Genomic DNA, 21,458 nt, shown 5'->3' with positions numbered 1-21,458 from the left:
TCCGTCATCAGGTGGGACCGTCACAGCCAGATTTGCTGCAAATCTGGACCGTCACAGCCAGATTATAGCCAAATCTGGCCAGATTTGGCTGACGGTCCAGATTTGCAGCAAATCTGGCTGTGACGGTCCCACCTGATGACGGAGACTTGTGTTGCCTCCGAAACGTCGTGATTTTTATTGTTTTATTTTTATTCATTTTAATTTCATTTTTTTACCTACGTGACTTTACCGAAAGAACTTAGAGTACCTCTATGAGCCCCTTCCTCAGACTGGCGCACGAGCCTGCTCCACGACACGAAGGGAAGCCTCGAGTTGGGTTTTGTCCCTCCACCGCGCTCGCACCGTTCCACGCGAGGTGCAGTGTCGCGCTCTGTCCACCAGGAGACGCCCCCGCTCATTGTGGACAGCCCCCCGCACCAGTCGGCGACTCGATGCATGGACCGTGAAGCATTAAACTATTTTTGAGAGATCGTAATCGATGCATTTGCGACATGCTCAGCAATTACCGATACCTAGGATGTAATATTAGCCGGTTACGTCTGGATTCGTGACCCGAATAATTAGTTCCGGGCCTGGTACACCACATGCAGTATATTGCTAGAATTATGATTGTGCCTAACTGGTTACGTGCCTATGTTAATCGACCAGCGTGACGGGTATTTTACAATATACAAGTCCACAGTAATACCCCGATTTACGTTGGAGATGCGTTCCTGAAAGGTGAAAGGACCATCGACACGGCGCAAATCAAAGAGATGTACAGGGTCGGTGGAGGCGAAGGCTGAGAGAAAGGACGGACGACGCTGTCAGCGACGCAACTGTGGCTTGAGGCGACGCACATCGGGTAGCGGTGTTGCCAAAGTGACGACGTGATTGCGAAATGGCGTCACAAATGCGCAGCGTTGCTGTATTCGGTGTGGGATCGTGGTGCCCTGCTGAGAGGCGTGTCGCAGAGCTTTGCGGGTGTAAGTTCCCCGGCCACGTACGGCTCGGTGACGAGCACCATCTGCTTGGTGTCGAGCAGGTGGTAGACGTCGAGCAGCTGCAGCACGTTGGGGTGGCTCGCCCCGTACAGCAGCTCCGCCTCGTTGAGGCACTCGGCGCGGTGGCTGTGGCGCTGCGCGTTCACGACGCGCGCGTGCGCTGCGCGGCCGGAGGCCTTCTCGACGGCGCGGTAGAGCGTGCCCAGTAGCCCCCTGCAAGAACAACAACAAAAGACAAAGAACACGATTCGTTAATTTTACCCGGTAAGGCCCACTGAGATGTACAGGGCGCTTAAAAAAAACGTTAACACTTCTGAGAATTTTCAACAATAACCACGAGAAATGTCCCTCTGGGCTCTGGAGACCACCTGGGAAAGATTCCAGGCAATGCGTTGACAATGATGGCGAACAAGTGGGAGGCTCTTTGACTTTTTGAAGCTATTAACATACATTTGTTATCATGTTACGGTGTATTATCCGTTCTTTTATACATTAAAAACGATAGTCCCATATAAGCGTTCGTGGTTCTTTCGGTAAAGTCACGTAGAAAAAAAATCGATTATTTTTTATTTATCGCAACACAAGCGGTCTTCATCATCTCTCCGTCTGATGAAGACCGCTTGTGCTGCACGTCGTGGGTTTTTAGCTTTTGTTATATTCAATTTATTTTTAATTTTATTTTACTATTTATATTGTGGTTTTTTTGCTTTTATTATTTTCAATTGATTATTTTTCATTATTTTTATTGTATTAATATTTTTTGTTTTCTATCTACATGATTTTACCGAAAGAATATGAATTCCCATATCAGTGTTAACACATTTTTTTGAAGCACCCTGTATCTAGCCCTTTTTTGAGAAGCGACCTGGCCACACGTGACAGCTCCACGAACTCCGCCCCATGCCCACGTTGCCTTCAGGCAGACTGCTGGGGCGACTGCTGTTGAGCGAACACCCATTGAAGGCTGGCAGGGCACGCGAACGGGGTGATGTGTCCAACACCACGCCCGGCCGCCTTTGTCTCGCCAGTGCTGCTATTGGCTACGCACACCGCACCAAGTTACTCGTTTAAGACCGAGTCGACCGACCGGATGCCCAGGACCGTTTCATGAAGTCGCCACTGTTAAAGGTCGCGAGCGGGAATCGAACTGTGTGTGAATGACTACATTGCCTGCTGTGTGTGAATGACTACATCGCCTACTGTGTGTGTATGACTACATCGCCTGCTGTGTGTATGCGCACATACCGACAAGAGCAGTTCGGCGGCTGTGCGAAAAGTGTAGTCTCATGGGACAGTCGTTATGTTCACCATCACCATCATGAAGGACATCATCACCATAATCACCATCATCATCATCATCATATGTCCAAGCACGGACACATCGCATATATCAACTGTATGTTGAACTTATTTCGCACCGTACGTATCCAACCGATTTAATATGAGGTTCGAGAGAAGGACAACAAACTAAACACAAAAAAACAGTTCTAAAGAAATTCGTTTTCAATTTAGTAAATGCGTTTTAAAATTAACATTGCCTGAACAGGCTTCTCACACGAGCACCGTACAACAGCGCAACATATTTTTAAATATAAACCTGGCCTCGACCTTTCTCGCCAACAATTAACTCACCTGGGGCCAGAGGCGATCTCAATGGCGCATTCTGATCAACACTGCCCCCTGCAGGTGAGCGAGTGCCCAGCGCGGCTCTACGCGTGGGCTGCCACGCGAGACGGCGTCGCGCACTTTTAAATACTCTCTTATCCGAGTGCCATAATTACCCTACGCTCTGGCACACAAACTCCCCAGCCTCCATAAAGTGCGGTGCTATTTGCAGCCCCGTCCACTACAGTGTGAGGCTGGATAAGCATTCTACAAATGTCCCAAATGCAAGACCCCGCTTTAACAGAGTTTTGGTATTTACCTGGGCAAAGGACACTACTTTCTTCATGTATATTGTTATACACGATTGTAGCTACTGATACGTTCCTTCTCGCCGGTAGATCCTGACTGGAGGACGGGTATGGACTTGAGCTGCACAGATCCGTGCCCCCAAGACTGGCACGCACAGATGGCGGCTCCCAAACAATGGGGTTGAGAGTGACCCTTGCGCAACATTTCTGTTCCGTGACTGACCTACCTGGTGCCTCGGCACTCCACAACCACACCCCGTCCCACCAGCAGTCGATCTACATTCTCTTCACTTTTAGATCCTACCACTCACGCATGTACTGCCTCACTCCACCACCAAGTCACCTATCCACGCAATCACTTACTCAACCACTGACTCGCCCATTAACTCGTATCCGAGCTCACCCATCCACCCACTCAACTAATTGTTGACTCACCCAACCACTGACCTATCAACTCACCCATTCACCCACTAAACCATCTAATCCAGGGGTGGGGAACCTTTTTTTCTGCCAAGGGCCATTTGGATATGTATAACATAATTCGCGGGCCATACAAAATTATCAACTTAAAAATTAACCCGTTATATTTGGTCAAAAATTTATTAACTCACCCCTAATGTTATGGCTGGAACTGCTTATCTTTGGTGAGGCATGTGATGTTAGCTGGTATTGATGATGATGTTGCTACTCGCAACTGCTTTTCCAGGTCTGCTCCGAGATGTATTGAATTTCGAGTCCCGCCTGCGGTTGCCTTGGCAGGGCCACACCAAATGATTTCGCGGGCCTTATACGGCCCGCGGGCCGGACGTTCCCCACCCCTGATCTAATCACTCATTTACCCATGCATCACCCACTCACTAACCCGTTCGCTCATTCACTCACTCACCCACCCACTTGCCCAATTCAGCTATCAACTTACTCATTCGCCCTCACACTCACTCAGTCACCCAAACCCTCTCATTCACTCATCTACCAATTCACTCATCCATCCACCCAATCACACATCTGAACCACCCTCTCAGTCTCTCTCACTCACGTAAACCCTCGCAGTCACCACCTATCGCAATCTTGGGAGCTAATTGTGGAGTGAGAAATACAGCCCAGGAGGTGACAGGTGACAGGTGATCAGCGAGGGTTCCCACCTGGCACACCATCTCTCACGTGCAACGGTCTCTTTCTCAAACAATAAGGCAAAGATCCTCACACCCCGTATAGCCTTTACGAGCTGTTGGGGCAAGTGCCGTTAGCCAGCAGCTATGAAGGCTGGCAACGGCACACGAGGGGATGGATGGCCAGTACCACGCCCAGCCGCCTTTGTCTCCCCAGTGGCGATGTTTACACAATGCACCAGGTACCCATTTGAGGCTGAGTCGACCTAGACTCGCAAAGCGGGTCTTATGCCGTCATCTGGCTTTCACGGTAACATCACCCCCGTCTTCCTCATCTTCATCATCCTCATCAGCAGCAATAGCGGTGGCATCAATATTATTATTATCATCATCACAAACCATCTTAATCGTCGTCATCATCATAAGCGTCACCTCCGTCTCCATCTTCATAACTTCTGGTCTGCAAGCGGGCATTAGTCTGCCACAAGCGGGGGGCGATGGTTGCCATGTATAATCTCAATTGAGTAAGAGTGTGTGTACGACCACGTTTTTTGCTGGTCTAAATTTAGCAACATCGTCTTTAAATGGAGGCAACACACACAGAAATAAATCCCCCGTATAGCCTTAACAGACTGTTGGGGCAAATGTTGTTAGCGAGCAACTATGAAGGCCAGCACGGCACACGAGGGGGTGGGTGGCCAGCACCACGCCCGCCCTCACCAGTTACTCTTTTGAGGCTGAGTCGACCTAGGGGGAGGCCCAAGACCGGTTCAGATAATCGTCACCGGTGTTGGCCATGAGCGCAGCGAGCTAACCGCTGCACTACCGCTCTCACTCATGCACACCGACAGACGCGATCGAGTCTCATCCTACCTGCTGATCTCCTCCTTGAGCTCGAAGAAGTCCTCTAGCTTGCGCTCCCTGGGCAGTAGCTCGCCATTGTGCAGGTAGTAGGAGATGCTCTTGACGGCCGCGTCTAGACAAGAGACACGCAGGGGTTGCTTTTGGCCATACCAATATCTCGAAGGTCAGTGCGTGTTGGTGGAGGGGAAGGGGTGGTTGGAGCCCAGTCCCGGTTCAGTTATCACTGGCCCAGTGATGTTCGCCGTGGCCGGTAATAGAGCTCAGATCGCCGGGTTCAAGAGAAGCGCTCGAATAGCTACTGGTGGTTTAGTGGTGATTTGATTGGTTATTTGGGTTTGATTGACATCTGATTGGTGTATTATTTGTGTTTGATGGATTGTAATTGGTAACTGAATAAGGAACTGATCATTCATCGATTGTTAAGCAAAAGACTGACAAGTGATTGGCAAACTACTGACCGGCAACGTCTGTTCACCTAGCAGAGTCGATCGGCAGGTCGCATTTGGCGGGGTCAAGTGTGGGTAACTCCCATCTCGTCAAAAGTTTGGCCAACGCGGAAGAATAAGCCAAAATGTCATCTCGTGCGGCTCTCTAGAGCTCAGCCTAGTGGAGGCCCGTCCACCAGCAGAGGCTTGAGCAAGACATTGAAGGGCTGCACGCGTCGCGTTACAAATGATTGACTGCGGTGTGGCACACCTGCGATTCAACGCTTTGGCGGCAGGGGTTGTGCGAGGTGGCCTAGGAGATGGGAGTACAGCGACAGGGTTCACGAACCCGTCTGTGCGGCCCGTCAAGTGATACCCCGAGTGGCCCTGGTGGCTTATCGCTGGAGGAACTGTCTGTCAAAATCGGCCCAGAGTTTGTATTGTACAGAATAAATATTGCTGAAAATATTCACTCCCAGAAGGCCCTGGGTCCGCTGTAGATATTACTCTTCTTTTTTTGTGGAGAGATAGACATTGACCTGAGTGCGATTCCCGGCCACGGTTAACATCAGTCGCGAGTGATGTCTAAACCGGTCCTGGGTACCCCCTTCACAATTCGGCACCGAGCAGCGTGGTGAAGTCTGTTCAAACAACCCCAATTGCCTACAAGGGGTGAGGCGGCGTTCATCCAGCAGTGGATTGACAACGGTCTGTACAATGCTATGATTACAGTTGCGACCGCTTGCCGCGGCTACGACAATTGCAGGAGCATCCGCGTGTGCCGTCTACGCTGCACGCGTTGACGGAGGCACCCAGAGGCGTGGCCATTGTGTGTGCAGGCGGTGCAACTGCGCCGGGTCTTCACGGGCCGCAGAGACCCAGGCTCCGCGTTACGAAGAGGGGAGACCGCGGGCAGGGGTGTTCCGATTTCGCTCCTTGCCCGAGGCCCCGTGCCACCCGTGCCTGGCATGCGCGCTTTACAGAGCGATAACGTCACGTTCGCTCTCTCCCTGAATGTCGCGTGGCCGGTATCGAACTCTCTTAAGTCGCCCACGAGCCATCGTTTTCTGACGCAGCATCGGGGGTTCTGGTTAATAACGCTCAAGAGACGCATGGCTGTAACACGCATTCGAACCCAGGCCCAGGCGGTACGGGCTCATTGCTCTGACCCCTAAGCCACCCGGTCACACTTCTTATTTTTAGAAACACGTCAGTTGGTTTGCTGGGCACGCAGAATGTGTGGGTCATGTTGGCAATTGCTTTTTCGTTTTCTGTATTTTTCCCACTTGTTTAGCTTTGTCAATACCATCGGCTTATTTAAGTACAAACGTATTTGTGTACACTTTCAGACGTGGCTGCATAAGTGGGGTAGCTTTGTTTGGCATGAGCTGCGTGTGCCAGGAATTGCATGGGACCCCCTGTCCAATTTCTCTGCCTCCTCCACCCCCTCCCCTGCCCCTTCGTATCCTGGCGCCCGGGACGCCTCCAGCCCATGGGACCCGGTGCAGTTGCACCGCCTGAGCACGCGACAGCTACAACGACACATCGCGAAGGCTGCGGAGCGAGTCAGGGCTGTGCGAGCCGTCAAAAACCCCCAACGCGAAATCGCCGTTTCTATTTTTGGGAAAGCGGTCGCCAGCAAATGTTTATATCGAGCGGGAATGCGCAGTCGTGCAGCTGCCCTGCGTCAGATTCGCATCGAGTGCAATCGGGTCGTAATAATAGCACGGAGATGCGTGCGAATTTCAACTGCACTCATGCAAATGCAACGCGCTGAATGACAGCTAGATCGGTGTATTAACTCGTGCACGGAAACAGTGTATATAGGTGAGTGGGAGCGAAGGGAGTAATTGACAAAAAGCCATTGCGACTGACAAAAGCCATTGCGCATGAAAGCTTTGCCAATGTTTCCATTTAAAGCTTTCGTGTCTGCAGGGATTCATCTTCTTGGTTCTTTCGGTAAAGTCACGTAGAATGGAGCAGCCGTCCTCAGGTGGAGAACAGGTTTGTCGATAAGACAGAGTCTGAAGATAGAGTCTGAACCATTCAGAGTCTGAAGACAGTCAGACTCTGTCTTCTCGACAGACCTGTTCTCCACCTGAGGACGGCTGCTTGCGTTGTGGCCGAAACGTCGTGAGAATTATTTAATTATGTTTTATTTTTTTTATTTTGTTATTTCCATTCTACGTGACTTTACCGAAAGAACCAAGAAGAACATTGCCAATGTGTCTGTCGTCGCGATGAACAGCGTGCGGCCTGTAACGATCAGCTTGGTGCCTCATGAAACTCGCTGGGCCCTCCGGTTACGTCGTTCACATTTGCTTGGCCTCGTTGGTCCAGGGCCGTGCCACGGGGGGGGGGGGGGGAGTTGCACCTTCCCTTGTGTGTGCCTGCACCCCCCGCCAGCCCGCACCCCTCCAACCCGTGTTGCCACCTTTGCTCATGTTGCACATCATTTAAAGCGTTTTAAGATGCGGCAGAATTTGGAATCTCTATTCCAAATTATCGTTGAACAAGATTAGTTTGGTTTGTACGAATTCACGTTAATTTGCAATATCGATGAGACCGACATAAATGTATACGCAGTATAAAACAAACAGAAAACTCGTCCTACTCACGGGGGGCATGTTATATTGCACGCATCGTTTATATTTTGCCTACGAAATAAATGTTAGGGTGCAGTTTTGTTCTTTCGTATGGCTGATGTAGATGCAGAGCAACCACTTCATTTCACATTCAGGTGACCAAGCCAGACAACCTCGTCAAAAGCAGCGGAGTGTACGGCTGTGGTGTCTCCTTCGTATTTGTGGATCGGGCATTACGCCGTTATGTGTTGTACGCTCTGTTTGGGGGTGCAGTGAATGAGCTCTAATCTGTCTGACAGATTGCATCCAGTCACGGGCAGTTTGAAGCAGGACGACATCCGTAACAGCAACGCGACGATCACAGAACACGACGCCATCAGTGGCTGATGCGGAGCAATAATTCTGCATTGAAAACCGGTCAAAGTTACTCAACGTAAACCAACGAAACGCGATTCTAATGATCTAAGTGATTCTTCATGGAGACCCAGTGGCTGTCTTGCCTGTTGAATGTCGTGTCCATAAAATGATACACGTGTCATCGCCTAAATCTGGTTAGCGTAACCAATCGGGTCCAAAAATAAACTGTCCTCGTCGAGACGAGTTAAACATTTGTAAAGTTTTGAGAAAGCAGTCCTCATAACTCGGTTTAAAGTATAAGCCGGTAAACCCGGTCACCTGAGTTTGATTCCTAGCCACGGTGAACATCGGTGCCTCGTGATATCTGAACTGGTACCAGACACCCCACCCTCTTCATCAACCCGCACTGACCAGCGTGGTGAAGTTTGGTGAAACAATCCCAGTGACCAACATAGCAAAGTAGAATATTTCATCCGACATGTAATAATTATAATAAGTTGGCTTCAACTCTAAAGTGATACGGTTAATGACGAAGGCAGTATATTATTATTTGTGCAAAGTTAAATTAATTAAAGTCTCAAGTTGCAACTCATTACGACTCAAATTCACGTCATTTGATAATTCAAATAACTGGGCTGGATGGGGTGGATGAAATGGATGGGTAATAGCGGAGGGATGGGATGGTTGAAAAGCACTCACCAGCCATTGTCCCCGGCGCTCAGAGAACAATCGTGAAAGGGATGGAAATGTTCACTCGGGGCTCGCTGTTCCCCAGGGTCCAGCCGTGCTCACTGCCGTTGGCCGTGATGCCCGGGCGCTCTGCTGCTGCAGCAGAGTGGCACGGCGAGAGAGAGAGAGGCACGGGGGGGAGAGAGGGGCACGGGGAGAGAGAGGCACGGGGAGAGAGAGGGGCACGGGGAGAGAGAGAGAGGCACAGGGGGGGGAGAGAGGGGCACGGGGAGAGAGAGGGGCACGGGGAGAGAGAGGCACGGGCAGGGGGAGGCTTAAAGGGCACCTCTCGAGGGCGTGTCTCTGTCGCTAAATAAATAGAGCAGCACGCCTACAAGGATACAGTTCGCGTTGGGTCATCTGAGCCCCTTGCCGAATGCAGGGGCGGGGGTGTCTGTGGAAGAGCTGTGGTCGAGGGATTACGTTGGCAATGCGGTGGTGGCAAGGCCGGGTTTCCCTCGCGCCGTCTCAAGTTTTCCGGTGGCACGGCCCAGCGGTAGCGCGCTTCGTCTCTTGTTGTCGATATTCACGGTTCGATTCCAGCGGCCGCCCTGGTTATTACTGCGGGTGTAAAAAAAAAACCCATGGTAATGCAACGCGCCGTCTGTTTTCCAGTGGACGTTGAAAAGGTTCCCTGACGTCATTTGCAAGAGTAGGCCATGCATGGTGCGCCAGTGTCAGGGTCCAAATTGACACCGCAAATTACTCAATTGGGATTATACACACAGCGACGACAATCGCCCCCTACTGGCAGACTAATGCCCAAGGACACCATTACAAATTATACTCATCCTGCTCACCTGAATTCCCCCCCCCCCCCGCCAACTTAAACAAAACTAACCTGAACCTTCACTCCGTTTAAATACAAATCAAGTCGCGACGGACTGCACGCGCCTGATTGTGACCCAACACGTCGCAAGCGCACACACAACAAGATGTCAATGTTTTCAGAGTCCACCACGTCACACGGGCTTTCTAGACTAATTGCAATCAGGGCCGTCGACGTCACATGGGACACACGCAAATCACAAAGATAAAATATCCCGTGTAGCCTCCACAGGCTGTTAGGGCAAGTGGTGTGAGAATACGCACGAACACATGCAATGTTTCCATCTTAATTTGAATGAATGGACAAAGGCAAAGCCCCCCCCCCCCCCCCCCCGCATAAAACTGAACATACTTCATGTGGCAAGTGCTGTTATTGAGTAGCACCTATGAAAGCCGGCACGGTACACGAGGGGGGGGTGGGTGGCCAGCATCACGCCTTTCCTTTCCCAGCGGCAATGTTTACACGCCGCGCCGGGTACTCATTTGAGGCTGAGTCGACCTAGGGGAGGCCTAGGACCGTCACTGGTGTTGGCCGTGAGCCCTACATGCGCACACATAACTAATCTACAGCACTGCATGAATCCATTCTAGAGTTTAAGCTTTCGTGACTGCAAGTATTCATATTCTTAGGTTTTTTCGGTAAAGTCACGTAGGTAAAAAATCACCTGAAGACGGAAGCTTGTGTTGCCTCCGAAACGTCGTGATTTTTTTTATTTTTTTTTATTTTACTTTTATTAATTTTGATTTTTTACCTACGTGACTTTTTCGAAAAAACCTAAGAATATGTATGAATCCACGGCTGTATGAATGCCTTCCTTGCCGTGTTGGACATGGGGGGGGGGGGATTGTTGGCCACGCTTCATCACGCACGCTGGCCAGTGTGGGTTCGGTAAAGGAGGCACGTGGGGGGTTGCACACCGCACGCACAGTTCACCCATTAATGACGTCACGCACCTAGAGAAGGGGGGGGGGGTCAGACATTTGTGACGATGTGTGACAAAGGGGGGGGGGGTTGAGAAATGTGACGTCACATAAAAATGCGCAACTTTAGATAAATATAGAATTGTTATAACAAGACTAATTGTTATAACAACACTCCTACAACATCAGAGTGCAGCGCCACATTAAACACGCACTACAATGACACTAGTTGAAAGCGATTTGAAGCTTGTTTTATTTTCAAAATGGAAATATGGTTTTGGGGGCGGCGGGGCAGAGCTTTGTGACGTCATATTTGAGGGGGGGGGGTCTGACTTTTTGTGACGCCGTGTGATGAGGGGGGGGGAGTAAAAAATCGTCCAAAATCGCGACGTCATTTATGGACGGCCCCTAATTTTAATCAGAGCCCACAGGTTCATAGCAGTGCGCAATAACACCGCCCCCCCCCCTCCCCAAACATTTAACACAATATTTACACCGGAATTTGAAACAGCGCTATCTATGCCACGTGCAGAGCAATTAGCAATCACGCGGCGCGTACAGCGTGTGTCGACTTCGCGTGGCAACGGTGAAGATCGGTGACCAGGGCAAGGCAGGCAGACCGCGTTGGATCGCGAGAAGCGGAGCAACTGTTTACAAAACTGTTTACACCCCCCACCATCCTCATGGCGCCCCTCAAGGTCGACTCAGCCTAAAATCAATACTTGGTGCGGCGTGTACACATTGGCACTGGAACGATAAAGACAGCCCGGCCTTAATAGGTGCTTGCTAACAACCCCCAACAGTCTATGTCGATACTCTTTGGTTCTTTCGGTAAAGTCACGTAGGTATAGAATAAAATAAATTAAATCACGACGTTTCGGGCGCAACACAAGCGTCCGTCATCAGGTAGGACAACCACAGCAAGAAACAATTGCAATTGTTGACTTTACCGAAAGAACCAAAGAGTATGGATCTCTGCAGTCACGAAAACTTCAAATCTAGTCTATGTCGACTATATGGGAGGGTGTCTTTGTGTAGATGTATATTCCTGTGGTCGAGGGCTGTCATCTGATCGCACAGATCATTCCAGTGAGAATTCTGTCTGCCACGGCTAATGTTAGACTTGCTACGCACTGCATGGGCACAGCAGTGGATGGGATGCGAACGCACTGCTGGAGAAATCATTTGGCGATGCTTCGTTGGCAGTGGTGCACAAACGCATGTAACAAAAAAAACGTTTCGGACAATGGTCCTTTTTCAAAGCACATAAATAGAGACCAGAGAGACGAGTATTCATATATTAACGCGATCTTCTTAGCCTCTCTATGTGCTGTGAAGAACGGCCTTTGCCAGAAACGTTACCTATTAAATATTTGTCTTTTTAAGGCAGCGTTATTGCGAATGTATTGGGGGTTTTTTGTACTACTAAAGGGCTGCATTGCCAATCGTTTATAGGCATCGTCCTATTGCCTCTCCAGACCAGTCGCATCCAGCAGCGCTTGCTGAAGCAATCAACTTTGAATCGGTTTAGACCTTCTGGGTCTTAATCAAACGCTGTTGTCCAATAAGATTGGGGCGGTTGGCTACGCACTGAGCGAACGAAGTGTATTCATACGTACGTGATGAGAGCACGCAACGTAAATAATAGTCCGCCCTCTATTCAACGCTAGACGCAATTGCAAAGTGAACACCGTTGCCAAACATCTCCACTGAACAAACCAGTAATAGCAATAGGATGACATCCATCAAAACCCACGAAATATCCGCGTGCGTTCTGCATTGCTCCATTGCCTCTAATAATAATGAACCACAATAACAACGGTCATTACCAGGAACACGCCTTCATGACTCCGAGGCCACACTGGTGAAGTTCGCAATGTCCACGATGGCACACGTGAGGTGTATAATTTCATTCGAGGGGCACGCCTTGGTGCTATATAAAAAAATTGCGTTGACACGATTCCTCATGGCTTATCGCAAGGAGCCAGCGTCGCGCCTTCTAGAGCGCACGTGGCGGTGGCGAAAGCGGGACACGGAACCATCCAGAGATCCATCTTCTTGGTTCTTTCGGTAAAGTCACGTAGAAGGGAAATGAAATAATATAAATTATTATTTCCCTTCTACGTGACTTTACCGAAATAATATAAATTATTATTTCCCTTCTACGTGACTTTACCGAAAGAACCAAGAATATGAATATGAATCCCTGCAGTCACGAAAGCTTTAAATCAAAATTCATCCCGAGATCGTGAATTTACTTCAGCAAGCCAACTGCGCATTCTTGCACGAAAGCGATTCTTGAAGCGCGCCAAGTTAAATGTTCGTCGCTTTTGTACGCGTGTGTGTAGAACTTCTTTTGCACCGTGCAACGCCATCTGCGCTAATCGGAGGTTACGGTTTTGTGGTGAAAAGGGTATTTAATCATATTTCATGGCACAAACTCGGCCGACGTTTTAATTGTGTTGTCATACCTGGCTGAGATGGGATACCCAGTTCCTACATCACTGCTGCTCCTTTGTAGACTCCATGGCAGTCACGTGTATTAATGAGCTAGCGCTCACCGATTAATCCAATCAATCGCTCACTCACGGTCAATCATCGCCTTAGCAAACTTCTATCGCTACAACCATGGTTATTGTTCCCGTAAACTTAATTAATGGATTCCTCCATCCATGTTGATGACTTGGTCTACCCGACTGCCTGTGTTGTCCCTATCCAGTCCGTGTTCAACCACCATAATTTGCAGGTGACAACTCGCATTTCTCGACTTTGAAATTCACTTCCATCGTTTATTTTCCCACGTTCATATAACCTGGCTCAATTAAACAACGTCATCAACTCTTCTGTATAACACGTTCAATAGTGCTGTTTGTTACTGGCCATTTGGCCAGAGCCTTTGGACGTGTGGTCGGCAACAGTGATACAAAAAACTCGTGTGACTGCAATCCAACGCTTTGAAGTCAGTGGTTGCTGGGTCACTCAGAGAAGCGTGTGCTGCAAGGCTACCAAACACACGTGCTGAGCTGAAGTAGCTAGAAGGTGACAGTGAAGACAGTGGGTTCGTGAACCTGTCTGTGCAGACCTATTATTGTTATGCCCTTGCCCTCGCATGCGTTATGGGTTTTCTCCGGGTCTTCCGGTTTCCCGACCAACGTGCGCCTCACGGGTCAGGCTGACCGGTGGCACCGCTTAGACTATGGGTTACAATCAGGGATTCAGGCGCCCGTGATTAAACCGGGCTCTCAAGTGTCACAGGTTCACGGTATAATCCGAGTCACCAACGACAGATCAACATGGAGTCATGGGAAACATTACATTTTTCCCTTAATTAGCAATACATTCAAGAATTAAAAAAAATAAGGTTTTCCTCTGCCTCGTAAAATGTTGGAATAAAGTAGCGAGCTATTGTTTTACAATTTACTGGGCAGAAATCCGAAGATTTGATCGAAATTAGAACTCAGCCTAGACTTGGACTTATTTATGAATTGAAGCTGAATTTGCGACAGTGACAATGATGAAAATGATTAATTATGATGACGACGATCTAGCTGCTGCTACTGCAGTCGATGATGATGATGATAATGATAACACCGTCGTATTTAATCCCAGCGGATTGGTCCTGCGGTTTCGTCTCAGCAGCAGCAGCAGCAACAGGCACAGGAAGTGACCGACTGTGCCGGCTGCTGCTGCTGTTGCTATTAGCAGAGTTTGGCACCAGGGTGCGGGTCGCTCTCCCAAGCCCAGTATGGGCAGTGTTTGCTCCGTGTTGTCGCTACGGCGCAGTGCACTGGACCTTACCAGGGCGAGGCGCGTGCGACCCCTCCACACACCCCCTCCCCCCTACACCTTAGAGAGATCATGATGTTCTTGAGATAACTCCAAACATCTCAACAGGGGACCCTCTCCGTTAAGCGTCTCGAGATGCAGTCGTATTTTCCTCCACGAATACTTCTCTTCTCTGGTGTCTATTATATGTTTTCAGTCACTTGAACTCGGCCACCCGAGTTAGAATCCAGGCCACGGTGAAAACCAGCGGCGAGTGATGTCTGAACCTGCCCTGCACTACGCACCGCCCTTCACCAACTCACGGCGAATATCGTGAAGTGTGCTCAAACAACCCCATAGCCGCCGTGACGGAAGGTGGCCTTCACCCAACAGTGGATTTACAAAGTTTGTAAATCAGTTGTTATTATTATTATCTAGTGGTTGCCTTCTGCAGGCACACACCATGACACACGCACAAGGACGGCACTGCATAACGACTCACATAATGACTGTTGCTTTTCCCACATTGTATGCATGGCTTTCGAATGCAGCAAACAATAATACAGTAGTGTAATCAACTTTTTGTTTGAGTGCAATTTCTGTTTTATGTTTCTCAGGCTGTGTCGTCAACTATACGACGTGGAAAGTCGCCAGTTGAATCTCTAAAAGTAGGCAGATCTTTTAAAATTCGTCAGAAATGTCACGAGACAATTTATCAAGTACTGTATTACACTCGAATTAACCGAAAACGCATCCTTAATAGATATATGAAATAATTTGTAAATCTACACAACAACAAAACAATCATGATCGTCGTTGTGGAAAATATAAGCAACCAAATCCATGAAATGTTGCACTCCGAGGCGACCGTGTGGCTGATAGGATGTGTAAATAAACATCGTTTGTTTAATGTGGAGGGTCATATTTGTGAAGGAGGCTCATCGGCCGCTTATTATTGTTGAGTCGGTAAACCTTTGTCGACAATGATAGTCGCTAGATGTGACGCTAGTCGCGGTGAGAGCAAATTGTCACGAGGGGAACACACAAAGTCGTGTTCGTATATCCAGAGCGACTCCCGTACATTCGTAATCGGAAACGCCCCTCCCGCGAGAGAAGAGAGCTGTGATTATATTCGTGGTTCTTTCGGTAAAGTCACGTAGATAGAAAAATTAAATAAAAAATAAAAAATAAAATGAATTGGAATTTATTTTTAAAAGAACCAAGAATATGAATTCCTGCAGTCACGAAGGTTTTAAGTCAAAATTTCAGAGAGTTGTTCTTTTGAGTGAAGCTTAACGTTGGTGCCACCTGATGGTCACTGCAAGCGGTGTTCATTTGGTGTCATTCTACAGCGAAATACAAGGGCGGCCTATTGTGGAGCATTTTGCTTCTAAACGGATGTAACACGTCGACAGAATTTGCTAAATGACTTTTTGGTCCAAGCACTGAAACATGATTTGAGATATGGCGAGGTCTTCACAAGCAAACGATGACACGGGGTTTAATTTTACTCGGATCCATCCTGATCGGCGACCCAGAATATATATTTACAACGCCCTACACACCATACCTCTCGCTCGCTATGACTGTGCCTACTCTCGTCTCAGAGCGACTCGAAACGTATCCAGTGAGAGTTTAGCCCCGCAAGCACGGCACATTATTCTCAGCACGGTATGTTTTGTGGTGAATTACGTGGCATCACGAAGCGCCTTACAAAGGCAAACCCATGAGAAAATTACATCATGGAGGAAGACAATGGAAAGCTAGAGAGGGAGGGAATAAGAGACACAAAAGAGCAATCAAATAGACATCGCAAATGGAACGACAACGATGAACCCACGTGCACACAACTGCGGGCACAACAGCCATCGCACTCCTAACAACAAGGTCAAAGCAATAACGGTATACGAGGCAGGACAGTACGTCCCATCAACCACGTGCCCATCCCTAACCAGCCACACCACACGACGCACTCCGCAAATGCAGTCCCGGTCGGCCGCGTCAATCACAAAATCGTCGTCAGCCATGGTCAATCCACTGCTGCATGGATGAAGGTCTCTACGGTTACGATGAGACCAAGAGGAGAGTACCAGACGAGGATGAGTGTCTCTGCGGTCACGATGAGTCCAAGAGGAGAGTACCAGACGAGGGGACACGCTTTTTGCCAAAGTTATTCACAACGATATTACAAAATATTTTCCAAACATTGGTTTGGAGACCAGTGGCGACTCGTAAAATTTCCACGAAGTGGGGCTGTTGCATGTGAGTGACCTCTGAAAATATGATGTTCTAATGAAGAAACACCTCGTCATCTTATTGGCCTTCCCGTGAAAGTGATATAACTGTGTTATATATCAACGGTAGGCATTTACAAACAATACGAAACAAAACAACAACGCACTCAAATGCTGTCTCCATGACCCTCAAGCCCACACTACACAACGTATTTGACACTGCCAAAAGCTGTGAACTGCTATATTTGCACAAGGCATCCTATAGCGTCGTGACATCGTCTTGTTACGGCCACGGGCGCCTTTTTCACCGCCCTGAATGGGTCTCAAACGGCGTGGCGAAAAGGCGAAGCTGATCACAATGAACGAAGCCGCCCCGAGACCTCTCCGAGGCACAAATCAGACGGTGGCGTTGCAGCGGTTTCTATGTTATCTTCGTTAGACAATTCACGTTGAAAGGTCCATTATATTGTAATTTTATTTAACACAATGAAAACATTGTATATAAAAGTATTGTTTTACTAGAAAAAGTATTTCTCATCTCCAGCTGCTTGGTCGGGCTGCGACCAATAGCCCCGAGTGGACGGACCGCGCCTGTTGGAGACACAAATGTGTACATTTAATGGAGAACCCGTTAAAACCAACGTAGAATTTCTGACAAGATGGGCATTATAGCGCCTAACCAGAACACCACCCCATCTCTCAATAAACCTTCAACTATTCACCAAATGTGGTCATCTTCCTACGACGGTATTCACAAAAAGGACCTCTAGCATGAATGCGAATAGACAATGTTATCTCATGAGCCATGAAAAAAGCCTCTTCTATCTGCAAGGTTGTCGACGAATTAAATGGCTAGCTTGCTTCCTCGCTTATTTTTTACATGGCAACCACTTCCAAATCACCAATGTTATAATTTCGGGTTCATTGCAGAGCCATTTATTGCCGACAGAGAGCGGCAGAGTTCGCCTTGCCCTTGAAAGTCCCCGGGGTCTCACGCCAAATAGAAACATGAGCTGCATGACATTTATCCCGCAAACGCATCACTCAATCTCAAAAATATTCTTCAGGAGGGTCCTGCTTTAGGATATTTAGCCAGTTGCACTTTGAGGACGTGTTTCCTGTGTACGTGTGAATGTAGTTTTCTCCGGGTCCTCCGGTTTTCCCCTCCATATTTAGAAACACGCGTTTAGAATATTTGGCTGCTATAAATATCCACATGCTAAGACACATTTTTGCGCTATCATTTGTGACCAGGTCGCTTCTGAAGAAGAGCTGTATAGCTCAGTGGGCCTTACCTGGGTAATATAAAAGTGTAGTGTAGAATGGGAACCAGAATAACTGGAGAGTAATTAACGAGGTGAACGTATTCTCAGGTCCGCTCTACGGACGGATAATTTTGTGCACTGCCATCTCCCGGCCAGCACGCAGCCTCCCTCCCCATGATCCACCCAATCACTCAATCGCGCCGCCGTCGTCATCGTGGGTACGAGGATGATATTGTGACATCCTCGGGTACGAGGACGACATTGTCTTGCGCAGACAGTGGTGAAATCATCGGTGCGTCCGGAGGGGGATGAACAGACTGATCTGAGATCCGCAATGCAGACACGGCAGGTGGTTCCGATGGGTGGAGGGGGGGGCTGTTGCTGCCCTGGCTTCTCGTCGCGCCGACATAGAGAGCGCTCCAGTGACGACATGAACATGCATGGGAGCACTTTAAAGCATTTATTTTTTTACTCTCACGAGTAGAGAACCCGTCTTCTCACAATCCTGTAGTCGGGATACGAAAAGTAATCTGCTTTTTAATGCAATAAAATGGCAAGATAATAAGCATTGTACGGGTGTGTTTTTATTATCTAGGATGTAATTAATAGTCTGACGAATTACATTTATAGGAGCGCACATTGAAATGGTAGGGCAATTGTAAATGAATCGTGTCGGCATTCTGTCTAAATGACTCCCACATCTTCGGTGTCTGCTATCTGTTGTCTTCCGAATTTTCTCCGCCGTTTCAACCCAATGTTTGTTTATAGCCAGTTACCTAACTAGTTTCGATGGTAACGGCCCGCAGCCACTAACAACAGTTGTTGTTGGAGTTGAGAGGAGCCCAGCCAGCCAGGAAACTGTATAGAATTACAAACATGTGGTAAAAGCAACCCTCTATTGTTGATAATCACACAAAGATCTAAAAATGTAACAGAGCAGCACGTATCATATCCACCCATCCTCCCATTCCACGTATTACACCTATTCATAAATGGTGTACAATAATAGGTGTAATAGGCATCATATGCGTAAGCACTGGCATCTACTCCGTACAACGACCTCTTAGATCTGTCCTTTGCGCATGGCGATCGCCCATCCAAGCACTATGGAGGCTCAACTTTGATGAGCGTCCGAGATCTAACGAAGTTCGGCCGATTTCCGATAGATTTGGTCATCGAAAATCTCCGCTCAATAATTACAAATTCCATCTCCCCCCTCCCCCCCTTCAATGACAATTTACTTCAACGGTCCCGATGTCTCTCACCACGCAGCTTCGTACCTCCTGTACACGACGAGCGCCCCCCCCCCCCCCCCTCGTGTGCCCACCGAGTCATCTCCCTTAAAGCAACGTGAAAGTAAACTTCAAACCTAATCCGACCTCTCGAGAAAGCCTTTCTTCAATAAATTCAAGGGCGGGGGGCGGGGGGCGAGGAAGGCGTGCAGGCAAGGCTGGTGGAGCTAATGGAGTGTTTTGTTCCATCTGGAGCGACAACAACGGAGGCGATTATTTTTTTGTTGTCGAGCGGGACAGCTGCCTTCGGCGAGCGGTGACCTCAGCGGAGAGGAATGAATCCCCTCGTGAGTGAATCGACTGCCCCCTTCGCACGGCGACGGCTAAGACGAGCAGTTGCGCCCCTCGCTCTGCACGTACACTGTAGTAGTAGTGACAACCCAGTTGAGATGGAGTGCCCTTGCCAATACCGTCGGCATGCTGAACAAGTCCCACTCTTCTGATGAGACCCCCGAGGTCAAAACTGCTTGCTTTGGTTAAACGAATGCGACTGGAAAATTATCGGTGTGCAAAGCCCACAGAGGCCAATGGATTAAAACATGCCCGTTCATGTTTGGGCAATTACTGAAAACGCATTTACTTACATACGCACGGTCTTATCAAGAAAAAAAACTGTATAGAAATGGGTGACGTTAATTATGTTTTAAGGCGGTGTATGTATGTTGAACCTCTTTGTATTGACAAATATGTTGATTTTGTTATTTGCGCTTGTGCACCACTGCCAATGCAGCATCACTAATTAATGTCGGTTTTACTTGTACCGTAGACCGATAACGATTCGATTCATGACGATAATATTCAAGGATCTATTGTTTAAAAAAAACATAGATAATTGTAACGCTCCTGTGGTGATTCCAAAGTAATCAATTGTCACACGCACACATATATCCGCGTGTCGTTTAGTGTATCCGATCTTAATCTACGCATCGTTACACCCGTTCTGTGTGCTGTTAGGTTGTACAGACAGTCCTCGACTTACGACCACCCGACCTACGAACACCCAGAGCGTCCTTGAAATATAAAAAAGAACGTTGACTTAAAACGCGAACTCGCAATTTAAAACTGAACCACGGAACTATTTTGTTCAGAGGAGTGATCCTCTGTGTGCATGTGCGTGTGAAAGTGTGAGTGTGTGGGGAGTGGTGGCGTAGCGGTTAGCGCGCTGCGCTACAAACCCAGCAACCCGAGTTTGAATCCCACTCACGGCCAACACCGGTGATGACTATCTGAACCGGTCCTGGGCCTCCCCTAGGTCGACTCAGCCTCAAATGAGTACCTGCTGCGATGTGTAAACATCGCCACCTGGGAGACAAAGGTGGCCAACACCGGTGATGATTATCTGAACCGGTCCTGGGCCTCCCCTAGGTCGACTCAGCATCAAATGAGTACCTGGTGCGATGTGTAAACATCGCCACCTGGGAGACAAAGGCGGCCGGGCGTGGTGCCGACCACCCACCCCCTCGTGTGCCTAAACATCGAAATCAGCTCAAGCCGCCCGTGAATCATGTGACTTGTGTGTGGTCACTCCCACTCTGATTCCCTAACCTCGCCCCCTGTGAAAACACACGCTGCTCCGTGCAGCTCATTTCGTCTCCTTCCTGTCTGTCCCTCCCTTTCCTCCCTTCTCATCGCCCTCTAATCCGCGACATCTTGGCCCGGTCATTCCTCACCCCCCTCCTCTCCCTCCTGCCGAGTGCTCATGCTTTCTTCCTGCCAATCATCTTGAGCCACTCCCTCTTTGTCTGTCCCCTTGACGCTTTGTTGGCTGTAAGGTCGACGAGATTTGTTTTACGTTAATTTGTAAGTCGACTGTAAAGTATATAATTGAGATGCGCTATGTGCACAGTACATATATTCTGTAAAGTGATGTTTTAAATTGTCATATCACCTATCAGGGTTATAAGACGCACCTTTTCTCTTGTAAATATACATTCAAATGTTCGTACAGCGTCTTGTAATCAGGTAGGCGTGTGTGTGTGAGTGACCAGGTCTCTATAACTTTATTGTCACCCGGAACAAGTCCGTTTGGGGTGCGTCTTATTATTCGGAAATGCTGGAAATATTTGCACAGCACATTTACAGTATCCCGCCTATGTATGCATGGATTAAAACGTTAAACTCTAGATTCGTATGAATGTGTCCACACATACAGTCCACGCGGTTAAATTATGAAATGTTTATTTAATCG

General features: G+C 48.5%; 1 protein-coding gene across 1 annotated transcript in view; it reads right to left on the bottom strand.

Moving 5' to 3' along the window:
• The window catches only part of LOC133346023 (myosin light chain kinase, smooth muscle-like), a 28,622-nt gene extending 19,505 nt beyond the window's left edge, over window positions 1–9,117 (bottom strand). The window contains exons 1-3 of the mRNA XM_061557281.1: window positions 8,936–9,117; window positions 4,879–4,981; window positions 987–1,196 (exon numbers count right to left, since the gene is read on the bottom strand). Of these exons, the coding sequence (XP_061413265.1) occupies window positions 987–1,196; window positions 4,879–4,981; window positions 8,936–8,942 (320 nt within the window). The 5' untranslated portion in view covers window positions 8,943–9,117. The remainder of the gene's footprint in view (window positions 1–986; window positions 1,197–4,878; window positions 4,982–8,935) is intronic.
• Window positions 9,118–21,458: the final 12,341 nt, after the last annotated feature.

The sequence above is a fragment of the Lethenteron reissneri genome, chromosome 23 (assembly GCF_015708825.2).
Source record: "Lethenteron reissneri isolate LAM-NWPU_2019-01 chromosome 23, ASM1570882v1, whole genome shotgun sequence".
NCBI lineage: Eukaryota > Metazoa > Chordata > Hyperoartia > Petromyzontiformes > Petromyzontidae > Lethenteron > Lethenteron reissneri.
Note: the sequence above shows the minus strand (reverse complement) of the source record. Positions and strands in the feature narration are given on the sequence as shown.